General features: G+C 42.4%; 1 protein-coding gene across 2 annotated transcripts in view; it reads left to right on the top strand.

The window, feature by feature from the left end:
- Nucleotides 1-2,859: 2,859 nt before the first annotated feature.
- SMURF2 (SMAD specific E3 ubiquitin protein ligase 2) overlaps nt 2,860-15,054 on the top strand; it is a 60,004-nt gene continuing 47,809 nt past the window's right edge. Inside the window, exon 1 of one of the 2 annotated variants that reach the window (XM_068209765.1) lies at nt 2,860-3,277. In XM_068209765.1, the coding sequence (XP_068065866.1) occupies nt 3,226-3,277 (52 nt within the window). In that variant the 5' untranslated portion in view covers nt 2,860-3,225. Of the gene's footprint in view, nt 3,278-8,223; nt 8,232-15,054 lie in introns of those variants that run through there. The other variant, XM_068209766.1, reaches the window with a different exon arrangement.

The raw sequence follows: 15,054 nt of genomic DNA, 5'->3' as shown, positions 1-15,054 counted from the left end.
GAAACTCCTCATTTCCCAAGAGAACTGGGAGACAGGACAGGACACAAACACCTGCGGGGCAGCCAAGGCACAGCCCTTGTGCCCCTGGGACAAAGAGAGAAAGGAGGGTGCAGCAGTTGGCATCTGGTGCCTCTGTGTGTCCGAGGGCAGCCTGGGCCAGGGCGTTCTGCCCACCTTAGGGACAAGAGGAGCTGGTCCTGACCTGACTGGGACCCAGCCCTGCCAGGCTGATGGGAGCTGGAGCCCCTCTTCTCCCGCTCTTAAATACACACCTGCTATACAGGACTGTCCCATGTGATGTACCTGGCATGGATTTGTAAAAGTGCTCAAGTCATGTTGGTTGTTTAAAAATTAAGTAAATAAAATCAAATATGGCACATATTAAAGAAAAATGCACAGCAATAACAGCCATCCTGCAGACAGTACATTTTATATGCTGACCCAAATGCACAGTGTCAGTTAATGCTCTAACACTTGTGATACATCACAGTGTTTTCACTGAAAGGTGAGCAGCGTGTCCAAAAACCTTAGAAAAATTTATAGTTCAGCAAGTTCCTTTCTAAAAAGCAGTTTGAAACCAAGTATGCTTCATGACCTTTAAAAAACACTTTTAATGAAAGCATTAAAATGTTCATATAACTACTGAACAATGAAATACTGTATTTAATCCTAAAGGGATTTTTTAAATATTGGCATTTCAATTAATGTCCGACACACCACTTATCCATTAGAAAAAGATCGTGTAGAAAGAATTCTATGTTCAATATAACATTAAGCACTTTTGTCAAATTATATCAGAATTATTGAATGTTGGGTCCAAAGTGCACTGCAAGATCCTAGAAATGAATAATCATCATGTTAGGAAAAATCTAGAAATATGTTAAGTATGTGAAAAGTAGTTTTATATTTTTCTTTTTCTGTTCAGTTTACCAGTGTCCAGGTAATGTTGAAATATTTGCAAATCATCATTCATTTGCTTTATATACTTGGTTTGAGAAAAGGATATGTGAATTTGAAACAGATAGAAATTTTAATAGTATGACCTTCAATTACAAATGCTGAATTTTCTTCCTTTTTTTTTTTTTTTTAATGCAAGAATCAGGACACCTGGAATGTCTTTGGGGTGTGTGTGAATTTACATAACCACTACCAAGTAACTTCTTAACTGTTTCAGTGCAATGTAAAGCCATAAAATCCATAGGTATATTGTCCATGTTTTGTCGTAAATGCTGCTTAGACTTGAATTGGTTCAAATTCTCTTCTTTTGAACCAGTGGCAAAGCACTGAACCAATGCTTTCTCTTGTGCTCTGCCTGTGCTGTGAAGGAGGTTGGTGTCTAACATTTGCTAGTTTTGTGTTAAACAGCTGATGGCACAGGGGACAGGCACAGCCCTGGCCAAAGAAGGGAGCCCAGGATTCCTCTGCTCCCTGCTGAAGTGATACTGGAACAGCGGTGCCACCACTGCAGGAAGCACTGGAAATCTCCCTCCACCTGGCACTTAAGACACTTTGGGAGGAATAGGATGTGAATCCCCACGTACAGCATAGGAGAGGTCACATTTTATGGAAGGAAAGCTTTGAGAACCACACTGCACTTCCAAGGCCTTCAGTGGAAAAAAATCAGTTGCACGGCCCAGGTTTGAATTAACGAGGCTCGGACTCTGAGCTCTGTCAGGATGGGACCACTCAAGGCACGGTTACAGCTTGGCTCCAGCTGCAGAGAGAAAACCTCCTGGGCTGTGTAGGAGCCACAGGATGAACTCAGTGAAGCACAGGTCAGCTTCTCATCCCATGCTGGGGATCCATAGCTGGATCCTCATCTCTGACTACCCACATGATAATACTTCACAGGTTACCTCAGCAGGAAGAAGCCAGAGCAGCGACATGACCAAACGAGAAAAGTATTAGTAAGGTTGGTAGTAAGAGTAGGGGTGTGATGTATTAGCTTAAACTTCTACCTTGACTGTGGTAACGTTTGTAGCTTTTCTGGGAGCTTTTCTCACCCTTGAGGTCCCTCTGGCCCTGCAGAAAGCTGCCCATGACTTTGATGAAGCTCTCCTCATGGGAAGTGTGTTGCAGAGCTGGGAAAACTCTGGAAAGGGTCAACTTTCCCACAGGGTGGGAGTTAAATTAGGCAACATGGCATGGATGCAAGTCTTTTAAAAAAAAATATTATTCTGCAAATAGGAGTTCACAGAACCCAACTGCTGATTTCTACACAGTGCAGATAAGAACCAAATTGGTCCAAAGTTTAACAGTTTCCAGGGCTGGTCTGTCACACCCTGTCCATAGGGAATACTGTCATGGATCAGCAGCACTCCTGCATGGGACCACCCATTTCAGCCTGCCTCTGAATTGCCCTGCCATGTCTTTTCCCATTTGTACCCTCGATTTTCTTGTCCCAACTCCCCACACAACTTCTCTGCCATCCTCTCCTCCCCACCTTGGCCATTTACCCACATTCTTCCCGATCCCCGCTCTCCCAGGCCATGGCCATTCTCCACATCCTTCCCAGTCCCCTACTTCCCCTCAGACACGGCCATTCCCCATCCTTCCCGATCCCCGCTCTCCCAGGACACGGCCATTCCCCATCCTTCCCCATTCCCCGCTCTCCCAGGACACGGCCGTTCCCCATCCTTCCCCATTCCCAGCTCTCCCAGGACACGGCCATTCCCCATCCTTCCCGATCCCCGCTCTCCCAGGACTCGGCCATTCCCCATCCTTCCCGGTCCCCGCTCTCCCAGGACTCGGCCATTCCCCATCCTTCCCGATCCCCGCTCTCCCAGGACTCGGCCATTCCTCCCGGCCTCCCCGGCCAGGAGCGCCCGGCCGCCGCCGCCACCTGACGCCGTTCCCCCCCAGGCTGACCCGAGGCGGGGCGCGGGCAGGGCCTCCCCGGGCCAGGAGGGAGGGACGGAGGGGAGGGAAGGGAGAGGAGAGGAGCCGAGCCCGCCGCCAGCCCGTCCGTCCGTGCGGCTCCGTCCCGGCTTTGTTGTGCTCGGGCCCGGGGGCGGGGAAGCGGAGGGAAGCGGAGGGAAGCGGGGAAGGCTCCGCTCCTCCTCCGCGGCCCCGGCCCCGCTCATGGCGACGCTGGGCACATCCGGGCCTCTCCTCCTTCTCCTCCTCCTCCGGCGGCCGCCGCTGCCCTGAGCGCCCGGCCCGGCTCCATTCGCGCCTCCCCCGAGCCCTTGGCGGAGCAGCGGCGGGGGAGCCCCGGCCGGGGCCATGTCCAACCCGGGGGCCCGGCGGAACGGGCCCGTCAAGCTGCGGCTGACAGGTGAGGCTGGGCCGGGGGCGCGGGGCCAGCCCGGGCGGGGGCGGGAGCGGCTCCTCCGGGTGTCGTTGAGGTTGAACCTGGGGCCGGAGCGGCCCCTCAGGCCTCGCAGGGAAGGGGAGGGCGAGGTTTCCCTCCGCTCGGTTCCCCTCCGCTCGGTTCCCCTCGGCCCCGGGCTCGGCGTGTCCGGGCTCCGCCGCCGGCCCGGCCCGGGCCCGCAGCCGCCCGGGCGAACTTCAGCCACCGCACCCCAACTTTGCCGTTTATTTTCCCTTGGTCTTCTCGGTGTAAACTCGAAAGAAACTGCCACATTTTTTGTTTTGATCTCTTTGTTTGTTTACTGTTGTCGTTTTGTCGGGGTTTTTAAGCGATTTCCTCAGCTAAGACTGTTGGGCACTGGAGAGGCTCCCAGGGCAGTGGTCAGAGCCCCAAGGCTGGCAGAGCTCAGGGAGCTTTGGACAACATTCTCAGGGACAGGGAGGGATTTTGGAGTGTCCTGTGCAGGGCCAGGAGCTGGACTCGATCATCCTGGTGGGTCTTTTCCAACTCAGCATATTCTGTGGTTTTTCACAGTTCTTGGGTGAAGTGCCTTGTCCTGCCCTCCTCCAGACCACTTGACCTCTGATATTTTAAAATACCATAAAAACGGTTCACCTGCATGCTGGGAAGGAAAAGAATCTGGTCTTAAATACTTAAAATTAGGCCCTTTTCCATATAAAATCCCAGGTAAACAGGTTTAGAGGAAAAAAAAAAATACTGGAAATTTTGCTGAAGCTTTCTTATAAAAAATTCAGGACACTTGGATCTAGCTCTTTTCTTCAAAGTATTATTAAGTCCTGCAGCACATAAATGACATTGTGTGTCCTGAAGCATCAGTACACGAAGGTAAGCAATTAGAAAAGTATAGCTTTTCACTGTAAATATTCATCTTTATATAGTGTATCTAAGCAGCTTGCAAAATAAATATTTTTTTAAATATTGAAAGAGTTATTATATTTACTTTAGGTGCATGAGAAATATCTCCAGTTTAATGCCTAATAAAGAGAGGTGTTTTCATACTGATTTTTCCAAGTATGTTATTTTCACAGGAAAAGTAAAATCTATCTGCTTATGTTTTACTTTGGAATTACTTGGACTAGATTTGTAATCTAGTGTTCATGGAGATTTGTGAGTGTCTCTATATTACACTTGGAAATAAAACTCCTAAAATGAGCGTAGCTGGGACTGCTTCATGGAACAGTGCTGCCTTGTTTTTACCGAGTGTTTTGTAGCTTTCTCCTCAGGTTATTGCTGTGTTGATGCAGTGCTTTAATACTTTCTTTCCCTGAGCAGTGTGTGCTCAGACTTGCTTATCTTTGAAACATTAAAAATGGTCTGTAGCCTTATTTAAAAGCATGGAAAATACTGTCTAGGGAGTTGTCTTTCTCACCTCTGTGTTTTGTGTTCAAATTCATTTCATATTTTATTTTTATTGAGGATTAAGCATATAATGAAACTGTGCCTGTGACAATCCCAGTGTGTTGAGGGGAGTGTGATTGTGACCAGAAGCATGCTGTGGTTTTACACGCTGTGGTCAGCCCCCAAATGCAGCAGGTACAACCCTAAGGAATGTTTTTGGGCTTTTTTGGCATCTTGTATTTTAGGAAGGGAAAGTGCAGAGCATGGGATGAAGACAAAATTGTCATTTTAGGACTGTTCCAGAGTTAGCAGCTCTGGCAGGCACTGAGTACCAGTTCCATTATTGGAAGCTTATAGGAAACATTGTCCTGTGTCTCCAGCTGAACAGCTTGAGGTATTTTCTGCTTTAGCTAATAGGGAGTTGTTTCACATAAGGTCATTTGTTGTAAGGAAGCTTTACATGTTTAAGGAAAACAATGAATTTTATTAATTCAGCTGACATGTTGTCAGTTCTTGCCTAGGAATAGTTCTAAGTGTTCTGTGTGGTTTTGATTACTCTTTTTGATTGGAAAAGCAGTTTGAGGGCTCTTGAGTTCTAAAACTGTTTGGAATTAAAAGAATCTGTATATCCAGTGTTTCTAAAAGTTTATTCTCAAACTGACAAATGCTATTTAATCTTCATTTTCTTTGGCTCTATAAAGCTAGCAGTCTTCTGTTTTGGCTTGAATGTTTATGGGATTAATTCTGCAATCATTGTTCAACACTTATCTTTTCTGTTCAGTATCTCTAAATTAGATGGTATAGATTAAAAAATTGATTTCAAGAACTGGATTCAATTAGCAGTTTTTCAGGACATAAACATTAAAGGTTTAGATGGAAAACATTGTTTTGACTGACTGGATAAATGACAGGGTAATGTTTGATGTGAGTCCAAGAACTGATCTGGAGCTAGTGCCCAACTTCTCAGTCCATCTTGAGGAGCCAAATAAAATATTTAACCTAGGCCTCATTTTGCAAAAAAGGTTGACTCTTTGTTGAGACCTTAAGAAAGTTCTGAGAAATGTTTGGCATACCTTTACACTAAGTGTTTAACAGTTTATTTAGGTCTGGGTTCCTCAACAGAGACAAACCACAGCGGTGGCATACTTCTAGTAAGTTTTTATTTAGTTTACAGCGCATCTGTGTTATACATTTCTTACAAAAGGTTATTCTTTTGCAAAGGTTTGGCTGTTTGTTGCAAATACCACTTGAGTCTTTAGTGATTCATATATTCATTCAGTTTATATAATCTTGGGGTAAAAAAAAATCTCTGGATAATTGTTAAAATCCGAGTGTCATGGCTGCTGATTATACTTCTAGCAGGAGGTGTAACTCCTTGTTTCTGATTAAAATATAGGCAGTGTAATTTAAATTAGCTAAAGCCTAGAATTGCACTAGTCTTCTGCGAAATTTAGCTTATCAGCTTGTAATAACAATGTCCAAGAAGTGTAAGGAAAACTTCTTAGACTCACATATTTACCACACTTTGATCTGGTTCTATCCTGAGTACATTCAAGTTCTACAAAAGCTGCAAATGCAGTCATCCCTTTCCATTCCTAGTGTGATTTTTGTCAGTGTTGTGTTGAATACGTGGATTTGTAAATACACTACACTGTCAGTCAGAACATGCTATGATTTCTTTCACTCCTTTGTTGAATTGTGTTGATCTTTCATTCTTCAGGGAACTGAGAAATGACCATTGTTTTCAGTAAATATTTTATGTCCTAATATGTGAATTTTCTAATGTTAAAATAGCTACATTTGACTGCATTCACTTAGGAGATCAATGACAGCTCTCTGAAGGCCATAAGGTTGTTTTTGTCAAGGAGATACTTTCTAAAATCAGTTTGAAGTCCACAAAACTCTGTGAGTATTAGAATATGTTGAGTAAAGGTTCAGTGCAGAAGTTTATTTAGTTCACGTGTTGCAGGCAGTGTTTGTCTCAGAATTGTTAACAAGTAAAGATACTTCCATAGCCACAAAGCACAGTTACACTGGGCTGGAAAAAGGGGTAATAAATATCCCATGGATAAAACTGGAATGAGCTGGAAGAGTTTTGCTGGTACAGAATCAGACGTAGGCCTGAGGAGTTATTTGATTTGTTTTTCCTCCTTCTTACTGCTTCCAGCTTTCCTGCAGGGTTTGCTGATTAGAGAAATAAAAGCACTGGGTGTTGTGTTGTGGAAAATGGATCAGCATCTCATGAGCTGCTCCTCTCTCTCTTCTCTCTTGCTGCTTTACTGTCTATTCAGCCCTCACAGTACAAAGGTGAGACTGTACTGTGAAGTTATAGTCTTGAAGTTATAGTGTTAAAGTGCTGCTGTTTTACCAGACCATAGAAACCCTGGTTGTAATGCTAATAATATTTATTGCAAAACATACTTTATTTAGAAAAAGCCAGAATATTCCTGAGCTTTGTAAAACAATGTGGAATGTTCAAACCTGGTTTTTGCAGTGGATAAATCAAAGCGTTAAATTAATCCAGTTGAAGACAGTGGTTTACACGAATCTTAAATTTTCCATCAGTGGTGGTGGAAGCAGGACTGAAGTTTATGGATAGCAGAGCTCACTGTGGGAGCATCTGATCGATCAATTGATAAAGTAACTCCCTATATCTGTATGTAGCAAGGCAGTGGTTTTATAGTTGACTGAAATTGTAATGCCATTTTAGATCAGTTTAAAGTCTGAGTGCTGTTTCTTTTTTCTCTTTGTAGTCCCTGGCTTCATTTTCTGGGCCCTCCCTTGTGTTGACTCCAGCAACTGTGTAGCTGTGGGATGAGCTGAAAGCTAATCCTACCAGGAAAAAATGTTTTTTTGTATTGAGGAATAGGGATGCAGAGAAGAAGCTGCAAAGAGGGCAGGGCTGCCTCTCCTACCAGCAGCCTGTAGTTAGATAGGCTCTGGTCAGCAATAAAACAATGGGGTTCCTTCATGTAAGGTATATTTGACTTAAGTACTAGTTTTTGTAAGCCATGTGTCATTAAGAAATCCGAATCAATAAATTACACAGTAGGTGGATTAAGCTGGTGCAGTCATAACAAAGTCAATAGACATGTGTCTAATCAGGTGTACAGGGACTGATGGCTGCTTGGCCCTCAATATTTTCATCAAAGTAAGAAGTGTGTGTGTAAATATATGCTTTCTTCTATAGACAGTATATAGTTATAGTTATTTATATACATATAAATCAGTTGTGGATCGTACAGATGCCAAAGAATTGTAATAAACAACTGAGGAGCTGTATGGAGCAGTTTCAGCTCTTTGTTTCTATGAGTTCAGCTTGTATGACAAAGTTTTATTCATCTGGGTATAAAATTAGATATTCAAGAGTACATAAAGGGGTATCATGGCAAGGAAGACAAAGATCAGAAAGGATTTGGGGGTGGAAATTGTAGTAGGGAAGCAGTTACATGGGCGCTTCAATTAAAAGATTGAAATTCATTTCAAAAAACCCTACTATTCTTCTGTGGCTGTACAATCAGGAGAGCATCACATAGAAGCTAGTTGGGGATTTACATGTGTAGGTAACATATGGGGCATATGTGGGAGACATATGGGAAATCTGCACGCAGTCGTAATGGTAATGTTTAAAAAAATTAAAACTATTGCCGAGAAAACAATAAAATGAATCCTGGGGGTGGAATATTTGCGAGTAATGTTTAGAATTGAAGTTTTCAGTGACGTTTATAGAGTTTACACTGTCCTGTAATGTCTGTCTGTGTAGCTGTACAAAGCTGAGAAACTCGTCTAGTGGTGACAAATTATGTTCTGTTTTCTTTGTTAAGCACACTGAAAAATCTGATCAGGCCCCAGATGAAAACATTTTGTCTTTGTGTCTGTAAGGTGAATGGGTAGATCCCTGAAAGAAGACAGCTTTTCATGTTTTGTTCTGGTTTATCTCATGGCCTTTGAAGTGCTTCATTCCTTTGCCATCTTACTTCGAATGACATCTCACCACTGGGCCAGGCCTTTCTTGCAGCCTTTAAAAAAGGGTGGATGATTTCTTTGGGTGTATTCCCTGCTCTCCTCACACCAGTGACGTGAGCTGGCTTCTGACTTGGCTGAGTGGCACGAGTGCATTACTGCACAGGCTGTTATGTGCTTGCTTTAATGTATAAAATGTAAATGCTCATCACACGTGCAGGGCTGAGATCATTCCGTGACTCCTGAGGGCTGGGGAAGATTCATCTCAGTGGTGGCAGGCAGGGCATGCAAAAGGAGCTGCTGTGTGTGTCTGCTGTCAGCAAAGCACATTCCTGTCCGGGGGAGAGGATTGGAATCTGGAGGGACATTTGTCAGTAATATATTCAAGGAAGCAAATTGTTGGCGTTTTCTTGCTACTTCATCTTTAAGTACTTCCAATGAAAGCACAGATAAGATTGCTTGTAACTTCATCTGTTGATAGCAAAGCTCAGGACAAAACTGGCTAAGCATTATCATCTGAGTTTAAGGGGGAGACTGATACAGAATGGAGAATAGACAAGCTCAATATCATAAAAAGGATAAACCAAGTAAAGCTGGGATTTAGATCCATTCTGCCCATGAACATTGTTTCTTTTGAGTCTAAATCCACAGCAAAGATGGTTCTGTTTTGGGCCTTCTGAGACTGTGCAGTTGGGGTGATTTTTGTTCAGTTATTGCTCACGTGCCATATTTGTGTTGCACTATCAGCTGTAGTTCAGCATCCTGCAGACTCTTGGGAATTACTTTTTTTCCACTTCAAAATACTTTTTCTTGCTGTTGCTCAGGCAGATCAGACCAGGAGGACTGATATCCCCATGAGTAGCACATATTGCTTTTGATGAAGTGTTACTCACATTTTCAAAATTCTGAAAGTGAAAGAAAAAGTAGCAGTATGTGAGTTTCTGGTCTGTATCCTGTTGGTAATTTTGTGGAATGACTCTTGGCCAGTGCATATTTAACCCAAGTTCTGAGGCTTGTTTTCTTGGAGAAAGGGAGAGTTACTCCATGGCTGTGGGATTGTCAGTGCAACGGCTTCAATGCTTCCTTTCTGTAACCAATTCATTTGAGTTGTTTCAAATATGCAGAGAATGTCCAGGCTATGTAATTTGCAGGTCACAGTAAAACTGTGTACCCAGATTGTGCCATTCTTGCTGAAATCAGCATGTGTGATGCCACCTTGCCACAAACATTGGAGTGACAATGCCATAGTAAAGCTTTCCAACCCACAGCACCAACTTTTGGGATGCACATGTCCCTCTGCTCCATCCTGTGCTGCCAGATGGGTGAGCTGAGGAATAGATCTGCATTAAAGTCCATTTCTTGCCATCCCCCTTTTTCTCTGGGTGTAGAGGACTGTGGTGAGTTGATGTGTAAATGAGTGGTGGCTTCAGGCAGGTTCAGAGACCAGCAGGCTCTTGGTGGCATTTTCATTCTGCCTTGACCCAGATTTTAACATTACTGATGGAGTTAAATGGAGTAATAACTAATTATATCTGTCGTGATGCTTCTTTTTAACATACTAACCATTTGATTTGGAGTTTATATATAGATGCATACATAAATTCAATTATAGATGCAGTTGTGCTTGTATTTAACTGGAGGTGGAATCTGTGTTGGTAATACTTAGAGGCATTTTCTGAACTTGGGTCAACCTAAAGATTTCTTCCTAAGACAGATAAAGACTGGCCTGTACACTTCTAAAATTATGTATGATAAAGCTCCTGCTTTGTGCATATTGTAGGACATGAGGAAAGTAGATGGAGTGTACTTAGTAATTTGTTGTTCATTTTAGTAAAAGGCAATCTAGTAAATGCAGGTATTTTTAATGCAAGAAATATAAAATGTACTAAAATTAATTTTATTACTGGTGAGGAAGGAAAGATGCATCTGGGTTAGATGTTTATGGACATGACTGGTTAAAAAAAGTTAACATAAAAATCCTTAACCATGCAAAGGAACAAAACATGTCTGAATAAAATTCATAGAATTACATTCATGCTTAACTGCTTGGCATTAGAAATTCATGGCATTTATTGTACTGAGCATTTAGGTATCCTTATAGCAAATAGTCCTTCAATTCAACTCTTAACAGAAAATGTTCACCTTGTTCTGAAATTATTTATTTATAATATCTATAAATATTTATTTTCAGAGAAGAAGTTCTTCTCATTATTTTCCCTGGTGGATTATAGAATAGTTTATAGCTCTGTATAGTAGACTGTGTGCAGGACTAGATGAGTAACAGTATTGTGCTTAGTTGTAGTAATATTTAGGTGTCCTCTTTTTTGTTTAGCAGCAGAGTAAGTTTTTCTGTCTTAATTTATAAAGGGTGGCATCAGGTGTGATCTAAGAAATTTCAAAGGATAGAACTGGTGTAGGTGGTGTCATTCAGAGACAAAAGGGGACATTTGTGGAGGTGAAACAGGACAGAGTGGGGTACAGTTGTTGAAGAGGTGACACAGGGATGTGAAGGGACTGTAAGTTTGCCAGGTTTTGTGTCACTTTATAGTGGAAGCAGAAAACAAATGTGGGTTCCTGTGCTTGGGCTAAATGTAAAGAAATGTACATGTCATGTTGGTGAGTCCAGCACTGAGCCAGGCTGTAATGATTCAGTGATTGCACTGTCAGTGTGGAAATCTGAAGATACCGAGCATTTCTCTTCATCCTGATAATACAAATACATATATTTTAAAGGACACAAAATACCCATTGCTAAGTACTTCACTGAAATAGATGCGAAGGACCTCATCCTCACATCTTCTGGAGAGCACTAGCTCAGCAGTACCAATTAAAAATGACTGCCTTCTTTAAGCCTGCGTGCACAGTGTATGACACATAAATTGTCCAGACTTAAAGAGGGGCATAATGCATGATAAAGCAGAAATTTTCTAGGGCTTTTATTTAGAGCATTGTAGTAGAAAGTTCAAAAATGTTTTATACTGATCTTGCAGAAGGTTCTTGTTAGTTGAAGCTTGTGAAGAATGATACAGAATTTTTGTGCCATCTTTCATAATTTCCGGTGAGTTGTGTATGTGGCATTTCTAAATGTCTAACTAGCAGTTCTGGATGCTTGGTGAAGTGCAGGGTGGTGGTGAACAGAATCTTCAAATGTATATTTGTGATATATATATATATATATATCACACACAGTTATAATAAACTCTTGGTCAGGGATGTTGGAATGGGGAGAAACTGCTGTTATCCTCTGCTCAAGCTTATTAATGCTGCTGCACAGGGGAAGTGCCTCTGGTTTCTTAGAGAAGCAAATGCTCTCTGTAAATTCCAGGTGCTGTGCAATAATTCCGATTTGCCTCAAATAGTTGGATATCAGCTTTTTGTTTAAAAGTTAAAGGGTTTAAATCTTTGTGATTGTGCTAATGTGAGGGGGGCAAGATTTATGCTGAAGTTGTGCTGTCGTGTAACACTGTGGCCCTTTTGTGAACATCCTTCGTGTCTGGGATTTCTTCTTAAGAACTGGGTTGAAAGATGATTTAAAATGTTGGCTTCTGCCGCAGGAAAAGAGAAGGCCTTTAAGGAAAAAATGACTTAGAGTAATTTTCAGTAGTACGTGCGTCGTGCCTGGCTTGTCATAAAATATTTGTGAAGTCTTCTCTCCCTTCCTCAAGCAGTTCCCACAGTTCACAGTGTTCTCTCAGTAGCTGTTATAAGGGAGGTAAAAGGAGGTTAAAAGTTCTGTAGTCCCATCTACAAGGATAGACAGTAAAGTTCTTGCTTCCCCTCCCAAACAGCAAGTGGTTATTCTGCCTGGGGGGAGGTCCTATATATTTATATTTGTCTGTGTCTCAGTTGCTTCTTGTGGCCAGGGGATCATGAACAAATTTCTGTTCATTTGTGAGATGTGAATGTGGCATTGTGAATACGTGCCTCGGATTTCCTCATTACAATATTTATCATTTTTCCTGAAAGTTCCTTTCCTCTGGTGAATTGTTCATCCTGTAGAATCAGTCAGCTATTTCCTGTGTATCAGCATAATGTAACTTCATCTACACTGGGCAGGACTTTGGACCCATTCAAAAGCTTTGTATTTTTCATAAGTTTATTGGAATTTAGTAACCTCACTCTCCCCATTTCAACAGTTCTTTGCAGTGTGGTCCATGCCTGGAGATGCACTTGTCCTGCTCCCACCCTGTGTCACTGCAGTGGAGTGGCAGCAAATGCACAGGAAAATTGTCCCTGCTCACCCTGACCCTTGGATTGCTCCTTGTCCCTTCAGCACTCTCGGGACTGGGAGCTCTGGGGCCCACACTTGCTTCTGCTTTGTGTCATTTGAACATGGAATTGCTTTGTCTGTCTGAACATCTTGGCCTTTTACTTGCCATCGGTGGAATTTATAACTCTGGCTGAACTTGGAATACCAAGCTGGAGCTAATGATGCCAGCTCCAGTTAGCACTTCCCATTATCAGGCACTGCTTAGTGCTGTTAGCAGCTGGCTAACACGGACATTTTTCATGCTGAGGAGCTAAATCAGACCAAATTTATTTTGGGAAGATTCTGCTAGGCTTCAACCAGTTTCAAAAAGGATTAAAATACATTGCACATCATGTAGAAATGCTTTGTTCTTGTGAATCCTTTATTCCGGGGCAGAGGCACTTTCAAACAGGGGCATGGTAATAGGCAGGTGTGGCTGAATCAGCCAGGTAAGGTTTGGTGCAGGTTTAGTGAGGAGCTGAGCTCTGCCTCTTAAAGCTGAACTCAGTGTGCTCCTGGTGGGAAGAGAGGCACTACCTGGAATGCACAGGGCACAAAAGCTGGATGAGGGTGGAGGAGAAGGGAGTGACCTGGAGCAAGGAGCTGTCCGGGGATATGGGTGGATGCTGGAGTCTGATTTTGGCAGGACGAGGCACTGGGGATCTGTTGGTGCCTGGGCTCTGGTCCTGCAGCACTTAGCATGACACAGGGTCACAGAGGCAGCCCAGAGTCTCCTGTTCCAGACCTTTCAACACTTGGCTTTGTAAGCAGGGAATGCTGTTTCTGCCCATGTGATGTTCTGTTGGTGATCTGTTTTATTGGGAAGAAGGGGTCATCTGCAGCAGAGGGGCTTTATAAGAGCTCAAGATGCGTAACATGCAAAGAATGTGAGTGGTTATAGTTGGAAAGAGGCCAGAAGTTTAAAAACAAACAGGAAAAAACATCCACCCCAAAATTTCTCCCATCTGTTCCTTTGCTTCACATGTTCATCACCTTGATACTATATAGAAGAAATAGGGAATTAAGGGCTGGCTTCGAAGTGGCCATGATGCAGAACATAATTCTGAAAAGGCTTGCAGGTAAGATCAGTTACTCCTTATGTGTAGAACAAAAGGAATTCTTCAGCTTTTAGCAAACCTGAGAAGTTTTTTTTTAAAAAGACCATTGATTCTAAGAATATCTTGGTCACTTAATTAATGCTAATATTTTCTTATTTTAAAGGGTCAGAAAACTTGCTGTTAATTATAATTGAATTATGTAGTTTTTAAGTTTCCTTGGCTCATTTACACAAAAGTTCTGGAGTTACAATTAGTGGAACTCCAGAAGTTAAAAGTTTTCAGAGAAGTGTTATCTGCTGTTGATGAGTTCATTGCATTAAAGATTTGAGCTTTTTTAGTTAGAGTCAATGTTAATATGTCAAATATCAAGCAGACAGAGAAATCTATGGGCTATGGCAGTCAACATTTGTCCACTGTGATGGATCTTGCATTCTTTGTGAATATTTCTCTATAGAAGAGGGCAGCCCTTTAATTTTACAGTGTACCCCCACTGGATTTGCACCAGAGCATCTTCCAGTGGCAGGAGGTTGATTTAGTACACTGTGCTCTGTTTACACTGAGTTGCCAGTGTTGTGAACCACTTGGATCTTCACTCGCTGTGTGTATGAAACAAACACAAAGGAGCCTGCAGAAGAGCTTGACCAGTGAAGAAACAAACCAGAAATTACCTGTACTGGGCAGGTGTATCTCCAGCAAGAGACAGGCAGATGTGCAATTTGAAATTTCCTGTAGAGGTCTGTGTAGACAGAGTGAGGAGGAGTTATGGGTGCATTCAGATGGATGATTTTTTTTTTAGAAAACTAAAAATGAACTGATAAAATGGGAAACTGCAAGGTTTCATTTTAAGTAAACTTAATATTGTCTAACTATGAAGAAAAATGAGGTTTTCAGGCTGTTTTCATATTTTACATTTATTCATTGATGCATAACAGGGCTTCTCTTTTCCCTCAATGTTTGACACTAGTCCGAAACAAAGTCTGCTCCTATGGGATTTCTTTGCCAAAATACTGCTCATTTTCACACCTCCTTCAGCTTTGGACAGTTATAAAATTATCAAATGCCTGTTTTTGTTCAACTGATCCCTTTTATCATGATTTAAGGTCAGTGATAGC

The sequence above is a fragment of the Anomalospiza imberbis genome, chromosome 19, assembly GCF_031753505.1.
Source record: "Anomalospiza imberbis isolate Cuckoo-Finch-1a 21T00152 chromosome 19, ASM3175350v1, whole genome shotgun sequence".
Taxonomy (NCBI): domain Eukaryota; kingdom Metazoa; phylum Chordata; class Aves; order Passeriformes; family Viduidae; genus Anomalospiza; species Anomalospiza imberbis.
This window is presented reverse-complemented; position numbering and strand designations above follow the sequence as displayed.